The 23,605-nt window shown below is 29.6% G+C and overlaps 1 protein-coding gene across 1 annotated transcript in view; it reads right to left on the bottom strand.

The window, feature by feature from the left end:
• LOC107436289 (uncharacterized) overlaps window positions 1–23,605 on the bottom strand; it is a 50,297-nt gene that overhangs the window by 979 nt on the left and 25,713 nt on the right. Inside the window, exons 2-14 of the mRNA XM_016047932.3 lie at window positions 18,465–18,645; window positions 17,492–17,568; window positions 17,286–17,384; window positions 15,768–15,956; window positions 12,379–12,488; window positions 11,087–11,204; window positions 9,345–9,552; window positions 8,246–8,313; window positions 8,053–8,133; window positions 7,347–7,511; window positions 2,487–2,578; window positions 2,296–2,404; window positions 1,044–1,238 (exon numbers count right to left, since the gene is read on the bottom strand). Coding sequence (XP_015903418.1) covers window positions 1,044–1,238; window positions 2,296–2,404; window positions 2,487–2,578; window positions 7,347–7,511; window positions 8,053–8,133; window positions 8,246–8,313; window positions 9,345–9,552; window positions 11,087–11,204; window positions 12,379–12,488; window positions 15,768–15,956; window positions 17,286–17,384; window positions 17,492–17,568; window positions 18,465–18,645 — 1,692 coding nt within the window. The remainder of the gene's footprint in view (window positions 1–1,043; window positions 1,239–2,295; window positions 2,405–2,486; window positions 2,579–7,346; window positions 7,512–8,052; window positions 8,134–8,245; window positions 8,314–9,344; window positions 9,553–11,086; window positions 11,205–12,378; window positions 12,489–15,767; window positions 15,957–17,285; window positions 17,385–17,491; window positions 17,569–18,464; window positions 18,646–23,605) is intronic.

The raw sequence follows: 23,605 nt of genomic DNA, 5'->3' as shown, positions 1-23,605 counted from the left end.
TCAAATTCAGGAAATTTTCCGGAATTTTGACTTGGACTCACAATCACCCCTGAATAATTCTATGAACAATTTAGAGAGCTTTGTTTTGATTTCTTGCTATAAATTGGTTTTCCCAAAATAGATCTGCCATGAAATTATTTACAATAAAAAATGTTTTTAGTTGGAAGGGTCTGATATGCAGCATTGTTTTATTACTATACTTAGAAGATGATGAGATTTCCACTTAGTAGAAAAGTTATTAAATACATTATTTCATTTTTATTATCTTTTTAGGATGAAAGCTTGTTTAAAGATGGAAGAGTGTTTAGCATCCTTCATGTTTTAAATTATAATTGTTTGGTCAATGTAAGGATACCAACACTGACTAGACCCTCATTTATAGCAGTATTTTATCTAAAATATTTTGATTCAACAGGTACAAGTATTACTTTAAAGTAGAAATCTTCCACCTTTTGCATCCAAAGGCCTCGTTAATAAATCTGATAAATGATATATCTCTGATGCTATATAATTCAGGCTAAGAGATAAAATTTAGGGAGAAAAAACTGGGATTCATTTTATACATTTTTGCAACTCTCTTAAGTATTAAAAAGAAAACGATTATACTAATATTCCATACACGATGTAAAAAAAAACTACATTACAAAAGGGATGAATGTCATTTCAGTCTTAATGTGATTTATTTTTGTTCAATCAAAGCATTATTATCATATGAAATATTAGCAGCTGCAATTCTCAAATTATTCCTTAAATGCTAATCTGAAGAACGTGTTCTGTTTTACGTTTTGTTTTTCTGTGAAAAATTAGCCTGTTAAATATTAAATTATTTTGCCCTTAATAAAATACCAAACAAACTAATATATTAATTTTTTTTAAAAGCAACCACTAATTTTACCATCCGAAATAAACATTCTACAGGCTTTTTTATTTTCTTATTCAACTATTGTTTTAAGCTGAGTGAGTCAATTCAGCAGGATGTACGTTAAAGACTCCAATTTTAAAGCATAAATACCATAGAAGTTTTAGTATGACATAAAATTTACCTGTAATAGGTTTCCAAGGTTTGGTTGTAGGTGCTTCTGTTGCAGTGTTATACCAGTAAGGATCCCTAGGTTGCTGTGCAGGGTGTATGGGTGGTATAGGCACTCTGGTAGGTAAAGATGGAGGAGCATACGTCATAGGTTTCCATGGAGGCCTCATTGGAACAAAATTAGCTGGAGCAAGTTGAGGGCATGATGCTGTAAGAAAAGTTAAAAAATTTAGTATAATGCAGGTAAGCTGTACTAACTATCCAAAAATATGCCTACAAATCAAATTTTTTTTCAAAATGAACTAGTGTGCCAGAATAATTCGGGAGATTTAGCACTTGTCTTCCAATGAGGAGACCCAGGTTTAAATTCTGATGGAGTATGGTCGAAGCCTCAAATTTATATCTAAGTTAGTAACAAAAACCGAAACAGTATCATACTTTAACCAATAATCTAATATTGAACTAATTATCTTTTCAAAATCTATAAAAGCAGAGGGGAGCCGCCGCGTTGGTTCAGCGGAAAAAGCCTTTGCCTCCCAATGAGGTGGTCCAGGTTCAAATCCAAGTGATGGCTTGTTGGTACAAATTCGGCTCCTAGCTTCTGCAACCATAGTGCTGACATAAAATATCACAGTGGTAGACGGATCATGGGTTAGAATCCCTTTTCCATCCGGCTAACTGTCGAAAGTTTTTCTCACCATGTAAAGCAAATGCAGGTTAGTTCCATCAAAAAATCCTCCACGAAAACTAGTTTGTCCTAATGCTTGATCGAGGAGTTCCCTCGTCTTCTGGGTTAGATACAAAGTTGCAGAATTAAACATTGATAGTCGTAAACTCGGAATTGGTTGTTCAACGTTGGTTATAAAATACTAGTTTAGGAAAAAAATGTTGCTGAAAAGTGGATCCTAATAAAACTCGAAACCACTAATTTCGAATCGATTTTTAACATCGAATTTATAATGAAATTCCATGGTTCCTACTAAACTTATTTTTGATTATTTTAATCTTTCCTCTGCTCTTGGTGATTTTAATAATTGGTCATATTTTGATAACATTTTTGCTTCGTCTTACTTCTATCAGCTTGCAACTACATGTGTCAATATATTTTTAACTGCATTTTTAGATTCTAGAAATATATTTTAATGGCACTCATTACACACCTTATATATGTTCCAATCATTGTGTTCATGATGGTGGTATGAAAAACCAAATAGTAAAAACTCTGTAAGCAAAATGCTCAGAATACATAATAAAACTATACTTACATTGCTTAGCTATTTTCATTCCATAAATAAGAGGATCTTCCCCTCGGATGCAACTATCTCCAGCTTCCTTGATAAAAGCCTCTTCGCCATTTCTCAACACTTTCCCAGACTAGAAAATAATTTTTAAAATTAATCTCATAAAATTCTTGGCATCTGTTGGATTTTATCTTTAAAATACATTGTTGACTTACAAAGCACTGAAATCCATCCATGTCTCTTCTTTGAGTGTAAGTGAATAGGATTCCGTCTTCTTCCCAACTTCCCAGACATCTATATTCTCTTTCTAAATAAAAAAAAATTCTAAATTTAGAAAATAATAGTGAATCGTAAAATAATCGTTGTTAATAAGAAAATAGTACATAAAGACGTAAAATCTCAGATGTTTGTTTCCAGGTTTCGTATTGATTACTTCCAGTGGGTGATTTATTATCTAAGATAGGCTTAGGGACCCAACATTTTTGAGGGTCGCTTAAATGTTACAAAAAATTTTTTTTGTTTGTGGTTTTCCTTAATTGTCTATTAGAATTATAATTTTGAATTTTAGTAAAAGCCATATTTTTAAAATTCAATTTCTCAAGAGCCGTATTTTTAAAATTCTATTTCTCAGGAACCGTATTTTTAAAATTCTATTTCTCCAGAGCCGTATTTTTAAAATTCTATTTTTCAAGAGCCGTATTTTTAAAATTCTATTTCTCAGGAGCTGTATTTTTAAAATTCTATTTCTCAAGAGCCGTATTTTTAAAATTCTATTTCTCAAGAGCCGTATTTTTAAAATTCTATTTTTCAAGAGCCGTATTTTTAAAATTCAATTTTTCAAGAGCCGTATTTTTAAAATTCTATTTCTTCGACCGATTCAACTAAAATTTTATATTTTGCAATGTAAAATTGTATTCTTTAAAACAATGTTAAAAATTCCATGCCTTACAATTCAAAAACATTTAGATTATTATTAAATAAAATAATTATTTACTAAAAGTTATTTTCTGCGTGGAATTTACTTGGGAAAAAAGAATTTTATAATTGCTCACCAAAATTTTTCAATTAATTTAAAAAGTTTTCGAGATGTGGTGAAATACGCAGAAAATAAAATTAACTTTAAGGGGTCCTAACTTTGAGGAGCTCTTCTGCCCAAACTGCTTGGACCATATTTCCCAGATTGCTGCTAACCCCTATATTTTGGGGGTCAGAAATCCGAATCTGTCGGGGAAGAAAGAAAACGCGTGATGTTTATTCAGCTGATTTCTTAGCTTAAAATATCATCTGCACTAATTAATTAGCATATTCGAGGTCACCTCCTGGAACCTATAAGATTAGAGTCCTAAAACGTGAAGATCCGTTCATAAGATCAAAAGTCATTCAGGGAAGTCCGGTTTTTATTTTGCGTACTGTACAGTATTTTCCAAATAAAACGCAACCCAGAAAAGCAAAACAAAGGAGGAAAGGAATGTTTAGTGAGCCAAAGTGACAAAAAATGTTGAATTCTTGAATCTGTCAATTAACAAACTAAGCACTCTTAACAAGATTATCGAAAATATGAATCAACAACAAAACATTTTTGATATTTTTTTTTTCAATTTTCTGCTAGAGATATGGCGGACTTCGCTAAAAGTGAAATTAACATTAAGGGTCCTAACTTTCGACCAATCTCTTGACTAAATTATGACCATATTTTGATTCAAATATCTCAAAATAAGGATATGTTAGTTGTTTCGTAACTTAAAATATTGTTTAAACAAATTTATCAGCCACATGTTTTACCTTCAAACCATTCACACAGCATATTTGTGTGTGAGAATCTGAGATCCGAAGTTATTAACATGTTGACTGACATTGCCATTAACTACACTCTCATTAAAAATGATTTAAAAATTCATAAAAAAAAATCTCCTTATTTCTTGTGATTGATCAATCATGTGTTGTATAAGTCAAGAAACATAATGCAAAAAAATAAATCACGTATTTAGACAATTTATGCAACCGAAAACTAATCATATCAAAAAATAACAAGAAAGAGAGTGAGTTGTTAAAATTCCGACAACAAGCATTGCGTGATGTTTTACAACCTTCTTCAAACTTTCTGATCATCATGCATAGAATTCCTTAACCAAGGTAGTAAAAATTCCTCTGCTTGAGAAAATAAACAGATAAACCAAACACTTTCGCAATCGGACCTAATCCAACCTGAGAGAATTTCCTTTTGTTCCAAGAAATTTACCTGCTCTGCGGTCGAAAGAATAAAAATGTTCGATTGTTCCAAGCCTAACAATTAATGACATTCGAAGGTGGGTGTGCGGTATGGGACGTGTGATTCGCACGCGTCGCTTGGCATCATTATTAAAGCCAACACACTCATTAAAAAAAATGACCATTGTCTTCAAAAACTTTCCATACAACCCCGTGACCTTGAAAGTTTGAGTGAGTCCGGGAACGAGCATTGCGATTTTATTTATTCTAAAGCTTTCCTTTTGAAGATATGAAATGGAATATTTGTGGCGTTTTATCTAATTATTTTTGAACTAAGTTCCAACAATGAGCTATTTTATTTTTCTTAAGTTTGGTAATACTGTCGCAAAGTCTTTCATAGCTTGAGTTTTGTTTCGTCAATTTCCTCACAATGAGTTATAAAGTGCTTTTCGTAATTAGTTTTTCATTCCTTATTTGGGAAAATGGCCGTTTTCTTCTAATGTGTGATAAAAGGGAATTCGTCATTTAGCTTTGTTTTCGAAGCACTGTCGCCAAAGAAAATAAAAAAAGCCACAGTTTAAGTGCTTTACACTCGAAACAATGCGATGATTTTAAACTGTAGATATTATCTTGTAGCAAAGAATTATCTTCACTTTACAACGAAAATATAACTTAATTTTAAAAATTATAAATTTTTTTAGAAAATCGCCAATTTGATGCCTTTTTCCCACCTAGATGAAAATTATCAACATCGCTGCCTAATTCTCAGTTTTCGCAAATTTTTGTGAGGCCAGATAATTTAGCATTGGAGTAGTTTTTAAATATTAAAAAAATTAGACCACAAACGCTCATTAATTTTATAAAACTGTGGTTTTTCTCCATATAGACGTTTTGAGCCATTTTCAAAATAAGCATATACAGCGCTGGCTTTAAATAGGCTAAAATTGACCTAACAGTCTATGAGTTTGTAACAGTAACTGTTACAAACTCATAGTAGTTATAAAAATAGAATATTATTCGCAAAGAAGCATCATTTCATAAGACGACGGAGCGTTCGAAAAACAGCCTAAGAAATGTAGTATTTATCTTTAGATTACTGGACTGTTTTAAGATTATTCCACGCTTTTATCCAACACTTGCCGTATGTAATTAATACATCTGTCAAACAAATTAATTTTGGGTAGATCGCTTTCTCTATTATTGTGTTGAAACTCTATTATAAATCATCATTGAAAAATTAATTTAAAGAAAAAAAAACAATTTATAATGTATTTAATTTTCTTTCTTTAACAAACTTAGATACTCACGATCACATGAGCAAAAGTTAATCCAACAAATAACTATAATTCTAGTAAACAAAACATTAACAAAGATCCTCTATATATGTATGAAGAAGTAGCTTTTAGTTTATTCTAATACTACTAAAAGTTAATTTCACTCAATGTTTTGAAAATAATTTGAGTTGCATTTCTTTAAATACAACGAAACCAACCCATAATTCCTTCTCTGGAGAAAATTTTATTACGTCATTATTGTTTACGTCTTTTCATAAGTCATGTCAAAATGACTAAAAAATTTTTTTAGTCAGTGGAATTTCATTTCGCGTATTTTTACTAGCATAAGTTTTTGTCGTAGAAATAAAATTTTATTAATATCGATAACCTGTTCGTAAATTAATATTTCCTTATGAAAACAATAAAAGGGTGTTGAAATATAAGATATAAAATTTTTCTCCGGGTGCGTGAAGGCATTTAATTTGCGGTAGTTATTAAAAAACAGCCAGACTTTAATAATGTTATCTTTATAGCAAAAAGGAGATTTTATGAATTCGTGTTTTGTTGTGTAAAGTAAAACCGCAGTTATAGGATTCGATTCGAAACAGTGGTACGAAATAGGATTCGATTCGAAACAGTGGTACGAAATAGGGTTCGATTCGAAACATTGGTTTGAATCGGAAATCGTGATTAGAATCGGAAATCGTGATTAGAATCAGTGATCCGAATTAGTGATTCGTATCAGGTTTCGAATCAGTGATCCGACTTAGTGATTCGAATCAGTTGGTTGGAATTGGCGATCCGAATCAGTTATTCAAAGTGAACTGATTCTATTGATTCGAATCACTTTAATGATTCGTTTTATCCAGCTCAACTAATTCGACTTGTCATCTAATAGATATCAGTTTTCAGTTACGCTATATTGTCATGGCCATAGTAACGGACTAACAAACATTTTTGTAAGAAAATTTTTTTTGCAGCATTCCATCCTATCAAAAATTTTACCAAATGGGACCAAAGTTGATAAACTGCCCTGAAATAATTATCATTTCGCAATGATTATTTGTTTTAGTTTTCACCTAGCATTACATCAAAGAAAATTTGCTTCCGAATCCACGTGTTACGTATAAAAAGTATGTCAAATAAATAAACCATTTCCATCAGATTTAGCGAATTTCGCTTTTATTTAATGCTTATGTCCCGTGATTTATCCAAATTTAGTCAAGATAACCCAACCGTAAATGATCTCTGATTTTAACGATTCAAGGCTTCTGACCTGCACGAAGCCGGATGCAGTTTAATACAAGAGCCGGACGTCAGGAAAAACATCCGGATATTTCATAGAAAGAAAACCGTTTTTTCTAGATGAAATTTTACGTGGGTCTTTTGTGCAGGCCATGTAATTGTGCATAAATTAAGTCTTTTAAAAAAACCAACTTATTTTTTCCTCAAACACCGAAAGTTCTACTGAAAAGGATTCGATGTTCTGATAAGTTGTTATTTAACACAATATGCAATGCTGTCGTTGTTTAACAAAATTTTATATTTAAAGCATACTCTTTAAAGTTTCAAGCAATCTTTAAGATCACTTACCTTCATATACATGGCCTCTTTCTTCACAATTGCTAACAGTGTAGAACATAATATCAGGATTGTTGCAATCAGACGATACTTTAGCGCATAATCCATGAGTTCCCGGTACTTCTCCGGTATAATCACCCATTATCGGACACGGAGACATCTGCAATTTGATCAACCCTAAAAAGAAAAGCAAAAAATGTCAAAATTACTAAACAGAAGAAGAATTTTTTTAAAACTATAAAATATCAGTATCTAAAACCCTCGCGCTATCATAGAAATTAATCTTCTCGTTGTTCTTAACGCTTTGAATTTGCGTTCATTTGATTTGATGACAGTGAGGAAGGTTTCTGTTTTGAGAACTGAAACTATCGTATGTCCATTTATAGACTTTTATTTTTGCTTTAGTTTAAAAAACCATCAATTACACTTTTAGGATATGAAGTTTTATATTTATTATTATTAATTAATTGAAATTGACAAAAAAGAAAAAAAAAACTACGTATATTTGTACATAAAATAGAAAAAAATGGTTTTCAAACTCTAAAAAACTTTAATTTCAAATAATTATATAGTTCTAAATTTTAATTCGCGATTTACTGAAATGAAAACGATTTCCACTTCGGTTCGATTTTCGGTTTACTTTTTAATTCATGGCGGAAAAAAAAAAGAATTTTGTTTTGTTTATTTTTGGAAAAGTATTCTAGAATTGATTACTTACTTCCTTCTGTAATCCATGCTTCAGATGGGAATTGCCGGTCATGACAAAGGTCTTCAGAATATTGATTACTTGGCTCAACACCTGAAAATGGCATAAATTTCACTTAAGAAACTTTCGAACAACTCAACTCGTATTAAATAAGAATATTTTAACGATAAATTTCATAGTAGATTGAAAATAAATTAAAGCATACCTAATTGGAACTCCATAACATTTGGTGTTCTTCTTTGTAGCCAAATGCAGTTGTAACTTTCTTCACCACTATTTAAAAGAGAAAAAAAAAACGGATCAGCTATCATTACTTGCGAATTGTTAGTTGATGAGCTTAGAAGGAAAACATGCCAAGTCATTATTTTTCAAAATATTTAAATAAGATAGTTTCCAAACGAAAAAGATTATCATGATTCTATACATTCTAAGACTGATTTTTCTTTACCCGTTAAGTTACAATTCTAAAACAATTAGGGTATAAATTTGTTCTACCAAGTGCATAACGTTTTTTTTTTCCTTCCCAAATCTCTGTCCCCAAGGAAAATAAAAAAGCCACAGTTTAAGTGCCTTACACTTGAAGCAATGCGATGATTTTAAACTATCTTATATCATCTCGTCGTGAAGAATTACCTGGGCTTTACAACGAAGAAATAACTTTTTAAAAATTACATTTAACAACATTTAAAAAATTATTAAACATTTTTAAAAATCGCCAATTTGTCAAAATTTTTTCCACCTAAATGGAAATTATCAAAATCACTGCCTAATTCTCAGTTCTTGAAAATTTTTATGAGTCCAGGTAATGTAACATTGGAGTAAGTTTCTAAATATTAAAAAATTAGACCACAAACACTTTTCAATTTCACAAAACTGTGGCTTTCTTCATATTGACGTTTTGCGCCATTTTCAAAATAAGCATAGACATTGTTGGCTTTAGATAGGCCAAACTTCACCCAGCAGTAATGAGCAACTGTTGCAAACTCACAGCATTTATAAAAATAACAAATTATTCGCAAAAAAGCATTATTTTATACTACGACAGAGCCTTCGAAAAAACAGCCTTAAATAAAGAACTTCTCAAAGACTCAGGATTTTATACATTCTAAAGCTGATATTTTAAATTTCTTTTTGGAAACTGTTAATTTTAACATTAATTTATTCTGCCATGAATCAAATATGGGAATTTTTTAAAAGGAAAAATACATTTATGACTCAAGACATTCTAAAGCTAATTTTCTCAGCATGTTTTTCACCTATAAACTATTCAATGTGATAGTACAAATAATTCATTCGGCACTTACCATTGCGTTACTGTGTAGACGATAAATCTGTCTGTGGGAGTCGTGTTCTCCCGTAAAATACAATGGCCAGAAAGAGTCTGGAACATTATTTGATCTTTAAATTGGAAAGAGTTGCCGTTTATGACTAGATGTTCCCATTGTCCTTGAGACCATTCTGGGAAACGACATCGTGCACTCTCCACTTGAGCCGGAAGACTTCGATCTGGTACTAAATTGGGCAAAAATAAAAATTAGAATCCAAAAATTAAATTTGCATACACGATTTACCTCTTACATTACACAAACAGAAAAATCAGTTCAACGATGAAATTTAATACCGGTACTTTGAAGTAAATTTGTTGCGCAACTTAATCAGATTTTAAAAGAAACCGCAGTGTGGAGTAAACAAGTTTAAGAAGTACGATAATATGGTAACTTAAAACCGAATTTAAAGTCGCAACACATTTTAACGATATAAATGATTCCCCACGTTCAATTCCTGACATTGTAGAGATATTTGAATAATTTGTTAAATGGTATACAACACATACTAAAGTTTGATAAAAATTTTGGAAACCAAACATATTTTTGAAACTGATGAAGAAATTCGCTTTTTTCTTTATGTGGGATAAATGTAGGTAAAATTGAACCATAATTTCATGCGAAGTTACTTCACTTTTAATAAGTTGTTAAAATTATTCATATATACTGCTAAGTTTTACTATGCTATACTACTTCTTAAACTTTATTACGCGATACTGTGGTCAATTTAACTTCTCATTGAAATTGCAGCAAACTTTGCATTATATTTTCGTTCATAGTACCGATATTACGATTCAACGTTGAAGAGACCTTTTTAAGACGGGTCTAAAAGCAGCCTATCATTTTCTTAGATCAAAATAATAATATGCAACAGTTCAGATGCACCAATTTATGTGATTTATCAAAATTCGGTATTTCAATCAATAACTTTTTATGCCCAATGGTAACTAGTTTGATTGTTAGCACGTTTTGAATGCATCGGGAAAGAAACGGTGTTCTTAGTTAACCCTAGCTTTGTTTCACTATTGTGTTTGTTTAGAGATTTATTATTGGCCAGTTTTGACACTATGTGATTAACGCTGTATTTCGAAGCTCTTGTTGCCAAGGGAAATAAAAAAAAGTCATAGTTGGAGTACCTTACAAGATAAATAACTTAAACATTTTAAAAGTTATTAAACTTCTTTAAAAATCTTCAATTTGGCGACATTTTTTCACCTAGATGAAAATTATCAAATTCACTGCCTTATTTTCAGTTTTGAAATTTTTATGACCCTAGGTAATACAGCATTGGAGTAAGTTTGTAAATATTAAAAAATTAGACCACAAACGCTTTTTATTTTTACAAAGCTGTGGCATTTCTCCATAGTGACGTTTTGCGTCATTTTCAAAATAAGCGGTAGACATCGCTGGCTTTAGATAGGCTAAACTTGACCTAACAGTCATGCCATGAGTAACAGATGCGAACTCACAGCAATTATAAAAATAGCTAATTATTCGCGAAAAAACATAATTTCAAATTACGACGGAATATGAAAACACTTCATAAAGAGCTTAGTGGAAGAAAATGTTGAAGACACTAATGCACTTCCTGGGAAAAAAGAAAATGTCATAACAGAATTTGAGTGAAAAATATTATTTTTCTATCTTTTACAATTTTATTGATATTTCCTTTAATATGTTCTTCTAACTATCTCTTCATACGCAAAGTTGAGTAAACTTACATGGATTAAGGACCAAGGACTCATAGCCTGACATTGAAGATGTCAATTGATTCATGCAAGTGGAGTCCGATGCTAAGGAGACATATACTCTTCCAGTTACAGTGTCTCTACGATAGAGCTGAAAATAAACAAATGATTAGGCAATGTTGCATCATTCAAAAAATAATGTTGCTTTTGAAAGAAATCAGTTTAGTTATAATAATATTGTGTTAGTTCCAAGATGACTCATGGAACACTCTCAATGTAGCAATCAGGTTCAAATCTTATAGCCTATTCGTACACTGACCACGTCTGACATAAAATTAATATTTCCAATTTTAGATGGATCGTGAATTAGAATCCTCAAATCATCGGGCTGACCACGGGAGGTTTTCTTTTCCAAAACGTGTGTCAGTTCTATCAAAAAAGTCTTCCAGGAAAATGTTGTCTAAGGACTTAATCAGGGATTTCCCTCGTCCTCTCTATAGGGTTCAAAATTGCGAGGCTGCAGAGTAGAGAATTTAGTGCCTCGATTCCGATACAGAACAATTGTTCAAAGGGGGTGATAAAATGAATTAATATTGAGTTATAGTATAGATTTATGGTGCAATGTACTGATATTTATGGTTTCGTAGTTTATTTGGCATAGTTACGGTGCAACGTAAAAATTTTATTTCTGATATCAAAATCCAATAGTTAAAATCGTCCGACATGAAAAAATTCGAAAACTTTTTGAATTTATTTATTTAAAGAAATAAGATTAAATAAATTCAAGAAACAAATGAATTTTTAAAAAAAATGTTCGAAAGAATTTTTAGGAGAAATAAATTAATAAATGTAAAATAATATCATTTCGTTCAATCAAACACCGTGGAGAGAAGAGTTCTGAAGAAACACTCAAAAAAAATTCTAATACAACAGTATTTCGAAAATTAACCGAAAAAACTTTTTAACATAAAAAAAATAATAATTTATGTGTAATAGTAGATTTTAAGAAAACTTACGCTTTTACAATTTTTAAATTAAAGATACCTCAAGATTTTCAAAAAGTAACCATTGTTTTGCGTTGCATTTTCCTGAAAGTTTCTTTTTTAAAGTTATAAATTAATATAATTTTTTTATTTGTTCTATTTGTTTAACTAAGCAGCCAGATACAATTTTACGACGCGTGATTGATGTTTAGAACAGAAATATTCTTTAAATGATGACTTTAAAAGTCAATTTGTTATTGCGGGAACAGATGTTTAGTTTCAGTAGAAAGTTATGTGTCTATGGATGTTTATATATTCAGTGAAACAATTCAGAAAACTTACCCCACATCTATATTTAGGACGAGCCTGTGGTTCGTCTCGTAAATCCATTAGGGCAATGTATCGGTCTCCATTCTTACCAGCCCAATCTCCTAGACACAGAAAAGAGATGCCTAGGGAGGAAAAAAGTGATTTATTTAATGTGACTTAATTTATACTTACAAAAATACAATTATCGTTTTAACAAAACCCTTAAGAAAGAAACATTAACTTTGTGTTGGAATGCAACACATTAAGTACACTTTAAAATGCTTGTTAGATGTGATTAAATTATTTATAAAGAATAGCACGAAATGCAAGCAAAGTTTTAATTTCTCGTCATGTGGAAAAAAACACGGGTTATTTTTAATTATATTGGGGGTATTGTACACGGGTATTGTTAATAATAATGGAACTGTAAACTAAAAAGAACAAAGCGATTTCATTTTTGAGCTATGTCGAGAGTCATTCCCGGGTTGCTAAATTTTGCATTTTGGCGATCAAAATTGGTCGCCCAGATCATGCAATTTAACGCCATAGAGCTTTTTACTTTGGGTATTATTGAAATCTAAGGTTTACTAGAGATAAGGAAACTAAAAGGAAAAAATTTTTGCTGCCTATTATTGAAAACTTAACTATGAAACTAAATTTTACTTATCACTCTGGTTGGTTATTCATTGTTAACGTAATGTTTTTAAAAATATGATGCTTCCCTTCCTAAATTACGCTTTAAATGTATTTGATAGATATTATTTAGTTCGGTCTAAGATTTCAAAAGGCAAATAAGCATAATTAGTAACACAGAAACAAGATTTAAAGGTTTATTTTATGAAAAAATGATTTTAGTTTACACTTTCTAAAAAAAAAAAATCGATTTTTCCCCCCTTTAGTCATATTCCTTAGTCAAGTTCCTTAAAAATAACACCTGTTGAATTTACAACCTAAAAGTCTGCTACTAAAGCTGGAGAAAAATAATTGAATTTTTATAATTACTATTATTTAAAGAAGAAAAACAAAGTGATTAGATATAACTTGTAAACTTTTGTATGATTTAATTTCTTCCCTAAATGATTAAGTTATATGTCCGCATAAAATTCTATTTAAAGAAAAAAAATCGTACGCAAATTGTAACTAAATGTATGTTTTTTTCTATTTCAAAGTTCTTATAAATAAAATTACGCCTACGATATGAAACATGAAACGGCGAATAATTTGTGGGAAAACAAGTATCGGTTTAAAAGTGGGAGTAAAATATTACTCGATCTCTAAATTTAACTTGGAATAAAGATCATAAACAAATCACCAATTTACGTGAACGCCATTTCAAAAGAATCCCGTTCACCTAATCTCAAGTTATGCTGTCCACGTTTGTCAGCGAAATCTTACTCGCTAATCCTTGACTTCTATTTTTAATTCGCCGATTTACGATGCCCTGATTCCCGATGGAAACAAGGAGGACAGATTAGTCAGGAGTTGCATCGGATCATGAAAGGGCAAATCGAAAAACAGAGATGGGCAGAGATTTTCTCAGCAATTAGAAGGTAGAATAATATGAGCTTGTAATGTAACATAAGTAGTTGTAGAGACAACTTTCTGAAAATGGAATAATTTCCGGTGATTGTGTAGTGTTGTCCACTCTCTTTAGGCTTTTCTTCTTTGTCGTGATTCATAACACAGGTTGTCCATCGGCTAAACAAGTTGAATCGGATGTCCCCTCGCAGGAAGTGAGGGTAAATTGTTTAGAGGTAATCACAATTACGGTACATGTAGAGACATGCAACTTTGTGATCGATTACTCATATTAACTGAGGAGATGGTCTTTTGTGGTTTATGAGCGTAATTCTAGCGGGAAGAGTCTAAAGACTGTTGCCACCAGTAAAAATGAAATTATCTTTGTTGCAGCTTTAAAAAAAATGGTTTTAATTATTCTTTAGTTTGATTCGGTTCGTTTTCACTTATTTTTAGAAACAACTTTAAATATTAAATTAGATGATTCTTTTTTTATTAATTAATTTTTTATATTATTTTTTGTGAATTTTGAGCGTAATTTAAGATAAAAGAGTCGGATGATTGTTTCCAACTATAAGAACAAAATTATTCCCAATGTAGCATAAAAAATGTGTAATACTTAATAACTTTTTGAACTCAGCTTTGTGATCGAATACGTATACTAATTGAAAGTGTTTTAAAATAAGCATGAGAATATAACTTTTACCAATACTCGTTTCTTATGAATTATTTTCAACTAAACTGAAAAAAAAAAAAACTTTACTAGAAATTAGTTTTGTAAAATATAGATGAATTGTCTTTAAGTATAAAAATTTAAATTAAAATTCAATTTCAACTTTCTAAGAAATGGGCACCACTACTTATAAATCCCCTCTCAAATCTGTAGACGTAGCGTTGTTGGAAGAATATTATAAACCAGTTAAGAAAATAAAAATATAATTTTTCTAAATTTTATCGCAATCAATGTTGTCTTTGTTATAAAATTTTGAAAAATAAAAGCCATTATTTCCTAGCAACTATATTTTCTTTTACTGTTAAAATAGTTTCAATAATAATAATAAAAAGAAATTTTTAGATTATTTTTAAATAATTTAATTATTTATATATTTTTAATAAATATATCTATATTTAATATCGTACATATATTTCACTAAACCAAACTAAGTCGAAAATAGAGCTACTTCACTAAACCAAAGCTGTTTAACAGAAAATGTATTAAATAGATTTTTCTTATAAAGTCTCATTACAGCGTAATAATTTTTTTCAATCGGAAAGCTAAATTATGTTTAAAATGTTCTCGATTTAAGGAAATTGTTGGCTCCATATAACAAATATTTCAGATGTTTATCTTTTCGATTTCCGTCATTTTTGAAGAAAATTACATTTGTAAGTTGAAATTTCCCAGCAACCAACTCGCTCTCTTTTGTTCTTGTTTTTGGAACCACGCTCATTATTCATTTCAACGAGATCGCATAACAATAGAATTCAACGCAAAAGGAGATGACTCATTCCAAACCTTTTATAATGCTTATTATTTTCTTCCTAATAATTTTATATTTTATAATATTTTTCACATCAAATAAAAAAATTAACTGCCATTTAAATAACTATAAAAATCTCTTAAAAAGACTTTTTTCTCTGTAAAGAATTTTTCAAATGAAATCAATCAATTTCGTTACAGAGGATCGATATATAATATTTTTCACATTAAATAAAAATAATTAACTGCCATTTAAATTACTGTAAAAATCTCTTTAAAATGAATTTTTCTCTATATAGAATTTTTCAAATGAAATCAATCAATTTCGTTACGGAGGACCGATATCAATTTTTTTCCTCCCCATTTCATATTTAAAACTATGAAAGACAGTTTTGGAGTACATAAAACAATAAACAACTCTTACTCATATCTGGAAAGTTGCATTGTCTAAACTTTGCATTAAGTCCATTTCCATTGGGGCAATTGCTCAACTCAGAATAAGGTTGTTCGCACTGGAACTCGCCAAAGTTGGCCGAGTACGTGAACCTGAACCGGCCACTGATGGGACAGAAGAGATCTTCCACTGTCATCATTGTACCCGGCTCGTGCTTGCCTGAAAAATCACAAAAGATAGAATTTATTCCTAAGAAAACAACACTTCCGTAACAGCAAAACCTTTGTGCAAAGTTTTGTTGGCCTCATAACAATAGATGCACTGAGAGGAACGTAATATAAATAGTAATGGTCATCAGTCTAATAACTATTCCACAACGTAGTTTTTCGAAGCTCTGTCGCCAAGGAAAATATATAAAAAAACCACAGTTTAAGTGCTTCACACTCGAAGCAATGCAATGATTTTAAACTATATATATCATCTTGCCGTGAAGAATTATCTGGGCTTTACAACGGACAAATAACTTAAATATTCTAAAAGTTATTAAACTTTTTTTAAAAATAGCCGATTTGGCGATATTTTTCCACCAAGGTGAAAATTATCAAAATCATTGCTTAATTCTCAGTTTTTGCACATTTTTATGAACCCACGTAATGCAACATTGCAGTAAGTTTTTAAATATTAAAAAATTAGACCACAAGCGCTTTTCATTTTCATAAAACTGTGGCTTTTCTCCATATTAACGATTTATGCCATTTTCAAAATAAGTGTAGACAACGCTGGCTTTTGATACGCTAAACTTGATCTGAGAGTCATAACAGTCGCAAGCTCAAAACAGTTATAAAAATAGCATATTATTCACAAAAAAGCACCATTTTGTATGACGACAGAACCTTCAAAAAACAGCCTTAATAGAAGGTAAGGTCTCAATGACTATTTCAAAACGTAAGAACAATATGCACCGCGAATTTGCAATTATTAATATCAGTTATTTAATCGACATTTGTCAGCTTTGAATAAACTTAGGGAAATACACCAATTAAAATATATTTTTTTCCACTCGTTTTGTTCTTATAAAAATAAAGGATAAGCAATGACCAATTGCCATCCGGGTATATTTTATAATAATATAACTAAAAAATCAACAGATTAAAGCACTTATTCGTTAGAGAAGCCGTTAAAAAGTTGCCAAAGTATTGTTGACAGCAAGGATGCTTAGCTAATTATGGTAATTTTGTTTTATTTTATAACCGGCGTTGGACAACTGACCCAATTCTGATCTTACGATTTTCAATGTTCGACTCCATAGCCTTCAAATTTTGAACCCAACCCAGAAGGCAAAGAAACTCCTGGATCAAGCATTGGGTCAAACTAGCCTTATTGGAGGTACTTTCAATACTTTTCTTCTCAAATTTAAATAATTTTCATTATTTTTTATCTTTTAACTCAAAAAAGGAAAAAATACAAAAATTAGCTATCTTAAGTATAATTTAAAAAAAAATATATTGTCCAACTGCAACTGACTCAATATAAAAAATAAAAACTTACGAAATAATAAAATTTCTTTAAAACGTCTTTCCATAACAGCTCTTTCATCCGGGCATGTTGCTTTAGCTGCTTCTTCATTTGTATAACATCTAGCTAAACCTATTTTTAAAGATTGATAGAATATTTTAAAAATATTTTAATACAAGCATTTTTTTTTATTGAACTGAATTTGATTTAAACAATATAAAATTAAAATATTAACGCACCTTCTGTATGAATTTGAATAACATTTAGAGACTTGAGTGTTATGTGAAAACATCTAATGCAATCTTCACCACCAGTGCTGAAAAATTAAATTTGTAATCAATTTTGAGAAAAGAAATAAATTAGAAAAATCATTTACAAGCAACTTGGAATATTGTTTAAATTAAGAGAAAATAACAAATATAATTACTTAATTCATTTTTAAATTACATTTATTAAGTAACGTATTTATACACCTTAAAAAATTTTTTTTAATCGAAATGTAACACTGAAGAAAACAGGAAAGACAACAAAACATGTTTTATTGCCTGATGAAACTGGGAGAAGTTTTTTATAATTTACTTACAGCACTTTTTCGTTTCTTCCAGCAATCAAACATATTTTGTTGTTTTCAGTCCTGCCTTCTTCATTAGAGATTCGCTAGACTTCAAGGATATTTTTGTTTTTTCTTCACCTAAATATTAATCTGAAACCTCTTATATGCATTTTGTTTTTACTTTATTCTTAAGAAGAATCTAAAAATAAGCATCAAGGACAACCAGTCAATGCGAAAAATTCCGGATCAAATTACGCTATAAAGAACCGGCGCTCCTCAAAAACCATTTTACTATAAAATCCATTTTTACAGCAATGTTCATTGAACTTGAGTGATTCAGTGATTTTAATGTAATTATTACTGTAAAAATTACGGTAAATCAGATTTTTTGTTTCGTAACATGTTTCGGTAAAAATTGATTTCACGGTAAAAAGGACCAACATCCTGAGTGCCGGTACTTTTTACCGTAATTTGATGTGGAATTTCTGACAGTGTAAGTCTGTTACTTTAAGCAAATATTTTAACAGTATTTTTCAGAAATACGTTTAAAAATAAATGTTAGAGCTCCTGAAAAATATTGCTAAAATGTTTCAATTGTTTATACTTTTAACGAAAACATATGGACACATTTTTTAATAATTTCTTCCAAAATAACTTACGTGTCTTTTAAAATAACATTATTTCCTCTCCTCCTATGGCACCTTCCCCATGGAGGTATGGAGTCTACTTCGACGGTTATTTCACTGTATGTAACCGTATGTCCACCATAAGCGGCACTGGCTTGTGTTTGCGTAAGAAATGTTCCTTGAAACTCAATGGGAAAGTAACAAATAGAAGACACTGAAACACAATAAAAAATTATAAATTTTTAGATATTTCAGAATGATTTGCTAAAATAAAACTAAAAATTATTTATAATTAGTCATTTTTATTTGTAGGAACAGTTCATAATCTGATCTAGCAACAATTAATATATAATAATAGTAGCGGTAAAACAAAATAATAAAAAAAGTACTTTTTCTGTATGCAATATAATAATATCTCTTCTTAGTTATTTACACACCTATTAACATCCTTCTTTATATGTCTCAGTTATTAAATTTTTTTAACTGAAAATTTCAACTTACACAAAATCTGACACTACAGATGACTTTTTTAAAAATTTTATTCCTGTTTATTGATAATTCCCTCCCTTCTTTTAAGGGTATACTTTTTTCCCTTTATTTGTTAATTTATTTTATAATATGCTTTTAATACTGTAGTCACTGACATGAACCTAGAGATGAAAAAAAACGACTCGTTTACTTTATTACTAATGTCGTTGTTTTTGCTGCTTTGAAATACTTTTTTTTAAATAAATAAACAAGTATTTAAAAAAGTTAAAATTATTTAATAAAAAGCCTAATTTAATGCCTTAAATAAAAGACGTAATAACTATTATTTATTTAGTTTAGATAAATAATGCCCTTCTAAAGCATATAACAGAAGGACGAATTCCACTTCATGTGCAAACATCAAAAATATTTTTATGTATTAATTAAAAAGAAAAACAAATTTTAATACAACTTTATTTGCACAAATTTTTATTTCTTAGCACACTTTAAACTACTATAACATCTCATTTAATTTCAAAATAAATAAAGAGGATGTATTTGTTTTTCAAGTATTGAATTCATAACGCATTTTTTGGTAGGTAATATTAATTATTTTTTAAAAAGTGTGATATCAAGTGATTCTTTTTACCTTAAAATATGTTTCTAAGACGCTTTAAATGGTTGTACTTTTATAGCTTTTAAAGCTTAAATGGTTATGTGAAATTATTATTTTAATACAATTTTTCAACGCCGCTTTATTGATTGCGTAAAATAAAATTTTAAAATATTCTAAGTAAAATTATAAAAATTAAGAAAAAATTAATTAAGCTAATTTAAAAAAATGAACTGGCAAAATAAAATATTTAATAACATTAAAATTATGGAGAATCAAAAGGACCAATTGCAGGTGACATTGAGCCCTATTTTTGCTATTCGGGTCCTGACAATGTCCCTTATAAATGGGTACTCAAAAGAATAATAAACCCGCTTAGTATAAATAAATGTAACAAGCTATTCATACAAATAAAAAAAAAATCAACACTCTTAAATCGTATGGCCTCTTACTTCCTCTTCTCTGACCCTCACTACCTGAGGGCCCATATTATCTCCCACCCACGCAAATTCCAAACGATAGACACCCTTGCAGACCCCCTCCCCCCAGTGCCTCGACAGCTACGCCCATTCATTGATGAAAAGCTCCACCTTATAAGCATCCTGTGTGATCGAGATTTCTCTACCTGAAATCTGAAAATTATACATTGTATGTTGGAATTCTTGATTCCCGTGGGATTTTCAATTTCAGCGGATGCTGTGTGCGAAGCGCCCCCTTTGAGAAAGTGTGGAGCGGATGCAGGGGATGGGGAGTCCCCAAGGGGACCTTCGACCCCTTTTTTCCGGCACAGAAAGGTTCCTTTTCTCTTTTATTCCTTCCTTTTGCACCTTTTTTCCTGTTTCTGAAAAATCACGGGTAAGGTGTATAAAATAATATAATCATTGGATAAATTTTCTTATCATTTAAAAGTTGGGAACAGAAACTGGAGTTGATTGTGCTTTCAGAATTATTTTGTCTACTAAAAGGATATTTTAAAAAGGTTTTAATTTTATCGTATAAAAGTACGCGGAGAGGAAAATTCTGAAAAATTTACCATACTGTAAGGTAATGAGCATATTTCTGGTGAATTAAACCAAAATATATCATATTTAAATCATTCCTTTAGTAATTTTTCTGTTTATATGGTAACGGTTAGTCGGAAATTCTGGTTTTTAAAAAGATAGTTCTTGTTACTACAAATTTACTAAAAAATACAAAACTGAAAAGAAAATTTTATCAAGTAAAGGATTTTTAAGCAATGCTGAGGAATCATGATAAAATCCTAAGACTTAGAGTGAACTTATGAAATATCTTTAACTTCGATTTAAACTCTTTTTCGAATACCCATACGTCTCTAAGATTAAGGAAAATAGAGGAAATAACAAAGGAACAATCTGCGGTGGTTAGGGGGAATTATTGTCTAATAATCCTTTGTTCTGGAGAAATTTTATCAAATTCATCGATTTTATTAAAGAATAAAAATGGTTTCATAAAATTATTTATGATTAAATTCATGAAATATATTATTATTATTGAATATGTAACATTAAATATATAATTATTTAATATAGAGTATTAAATATATATTATTAAATAATAAATTAATAGTAAAATATTAAAGAATTATATTATTAATCTTGTATATCGTTAACATAGAAAGTACCTACTTCTAAACAAATCTATTAGCTTAAAAAGAAAACAGCTTGAGTTTACCTTGATCTTGATTAATTTTTGATAGTATTTATATTATTGAATTTAATGCTTAACTTCAATTACAAATAAAACGTTCGAATAAACGATTGCATTTAAAGAAAAAATAATTTTTTTTAAAAAAAGAATGAAACACAACTGTCGAATTTATTTCCCGATTTAAAGTTAATTTCTCATTTTATTTATTTTTGAAATATATTTGTTAAATGGAATTTTCCTTTATTCCTAGTTACAAAAGATAAAAAAAAACATTAAATTTTTTATAGTTAATAATCTCCTTAACTGAAATAGAAATACCATATAAATAACAATGATTTTTTTGCAAAACCAAACAAGTTGCGATTCGAATACATACTATTATTAGTCGAAAATAATTTATGAGCGTAGTTCTCAAATACAAACAATACCTTTATATGTGTTACTTTAATACGCAATAGAAGTCAAAGCTCGCAATAATTGCGTTAAACTATGAAAGATAATGAAAATTTATATCCATTCTTTCATAATAGCTGGAGACAATAATTGGCAAGTGATTACATTGCAGTAAATGCCACCCAATCGAATCATAAATATCTTTCAAACAATGAACGAAAGGGAAACATCGGCGGATGTTCTTAACAAGATCCATCGGGTAAAATAATTACAACAACTACAAAAACTCGAGAACCTGGGTAACTGTGGGAGAGTGAAAAAAAATTGCTCTAGAAAAACTTTCCGGCCTGAAATCATTAATAGCATTAAAAACTTGAGCAGTGTGAGAAAGAATTCCCAATAATTCTTAGTGATGCTCCAGTAAACGACCTCTCAACTCTACTCAATGCATGTTGCTATGGTTACGAGGTACCAATGTTTCCTGCCCTATGTGAAAGGGATCCCCTTCTGTGACAGGAAATGGTTTTCTAATATTGCTGGTGTATCGTTCCCCAGGATTCCTTTTGATAAAAAAAAAAAATAAAAACCTGAGAGAGTATTTTTTTTATTCTAACAACCTGATGGGAGATGGTAAAAAATAGGTAGGCTGCAGGTATTGTTGAAAGTTTACAGACAAGTGGCAAGATCAATTGCCGTGTCACTTTTTTCTTTTATATAATAGGTTAAAGTAATACAATAAATATTATAATAGCTACTTGAAAATTAGAAAGTAGTTGAAAATGTTTAAATTGGCACGTTCTGTCTTATAATATATCACATCATTTGTTATAATTTATTTTATGTTATATAAAATGCATTTTATCTTATAAAACAAATATATTTTTTAATAATTGCTTAAATTATTTGTATCAAAATTTTGTTATTAATATTTATTTAATGAAAGTCTTTATTTGTAATGTAAGTTTAAAAATTCAAGATATACAATGAACATATATTTAAAATATGCGTAAAAGAAAAGAAAATATAAAATAATTATCTATTTATAAAGTAACCATACATTTAATATACGTTTTCTAAGTTGTATAAATTTATATTAAAATTTATTTCATCAACAGAAATATTCAGTAAAAATTTTAATTTCTATTATATATTTAAATTTTAATTTTTCAATACAAACAATATAAAGAATATACAACATTTCTGTATTTATATNTATTGATATATATATATATATATATACATGATATGTATTGTGCTGTATTGTATTACAGTTCATAACCTGACATTTAATGCATTTTACTTTGAATAGAAAACATATAATTTTCAGAATCTAAACAGATAGTTCATCTCCGGTTGTATAATACAAAATAATGCATATAAAACCAAAATTATCCTTTTAGAATATCTTATTAACTAATTTATATTTTATACAATTTTCTTCAAGATGTAAAAAAACGATACCCAACAAAATTGATCTTAGACGATATTAACAAGGGTTGATTTTAAGTAAATAATTTAATTATACCATTCGATATTGCAACAAAAAAACTGTAAAACGTTTACAATATAAAATCAATAATTACATTCGAAATATATATTAATAAAAGCAATAACTTTTGAAACTAAACGAACTCACGATATGAATTTCGCATAAGATATTATTTGCATGCAAATCATTGACTTCCGTAACAGTAGGTAACATCCTCACAAACGTTAATCAGAAACGATTTCAATTAAACCACGTGATCAGATCATTAAATAATATCGCTTCATCGGATCTTCGAGAAACAGAATTTGTTTTCAATCGGATCATTAAGTTTATTAAAATGAGACATCACATTAACAATCTATAAAGCATTATTGAAATTTGATGTTTTTTCTTTACATTGTTTTTGAAGCAGGTTCTCGGAACTACAACGCGGACTGATTTTAATTGAAAGAGATAAGGATATCAAGTTCAATAAAGAAAACGTTATTCATTAAATTAAAAAGACACGGTAAAAAATTCTGGAAGAAATTACTAAATAAAGTA

This window comes from Parasteatoda tepidariorum, chromosome 4, assembly GCF_043381705.1.
Source record: "Parasteatoda tepidariorum isolate YZ-2023 chromosome 4, CAS_Ptep_4.0, whole genome shotgun sequence".
Classification (NCBI taxonomy): domain Eukaryota; kingdom Metazoa; phylum Arthropoda; class Arachnida; order Araneae; family Theridiidae; genus Parasteatoda; species Parasteatoda tepidariorum.
Note: the sequence above shows the minus strand (reverse complement) of the source record. Positions and strands in the feature narration are given on the sequence as shown.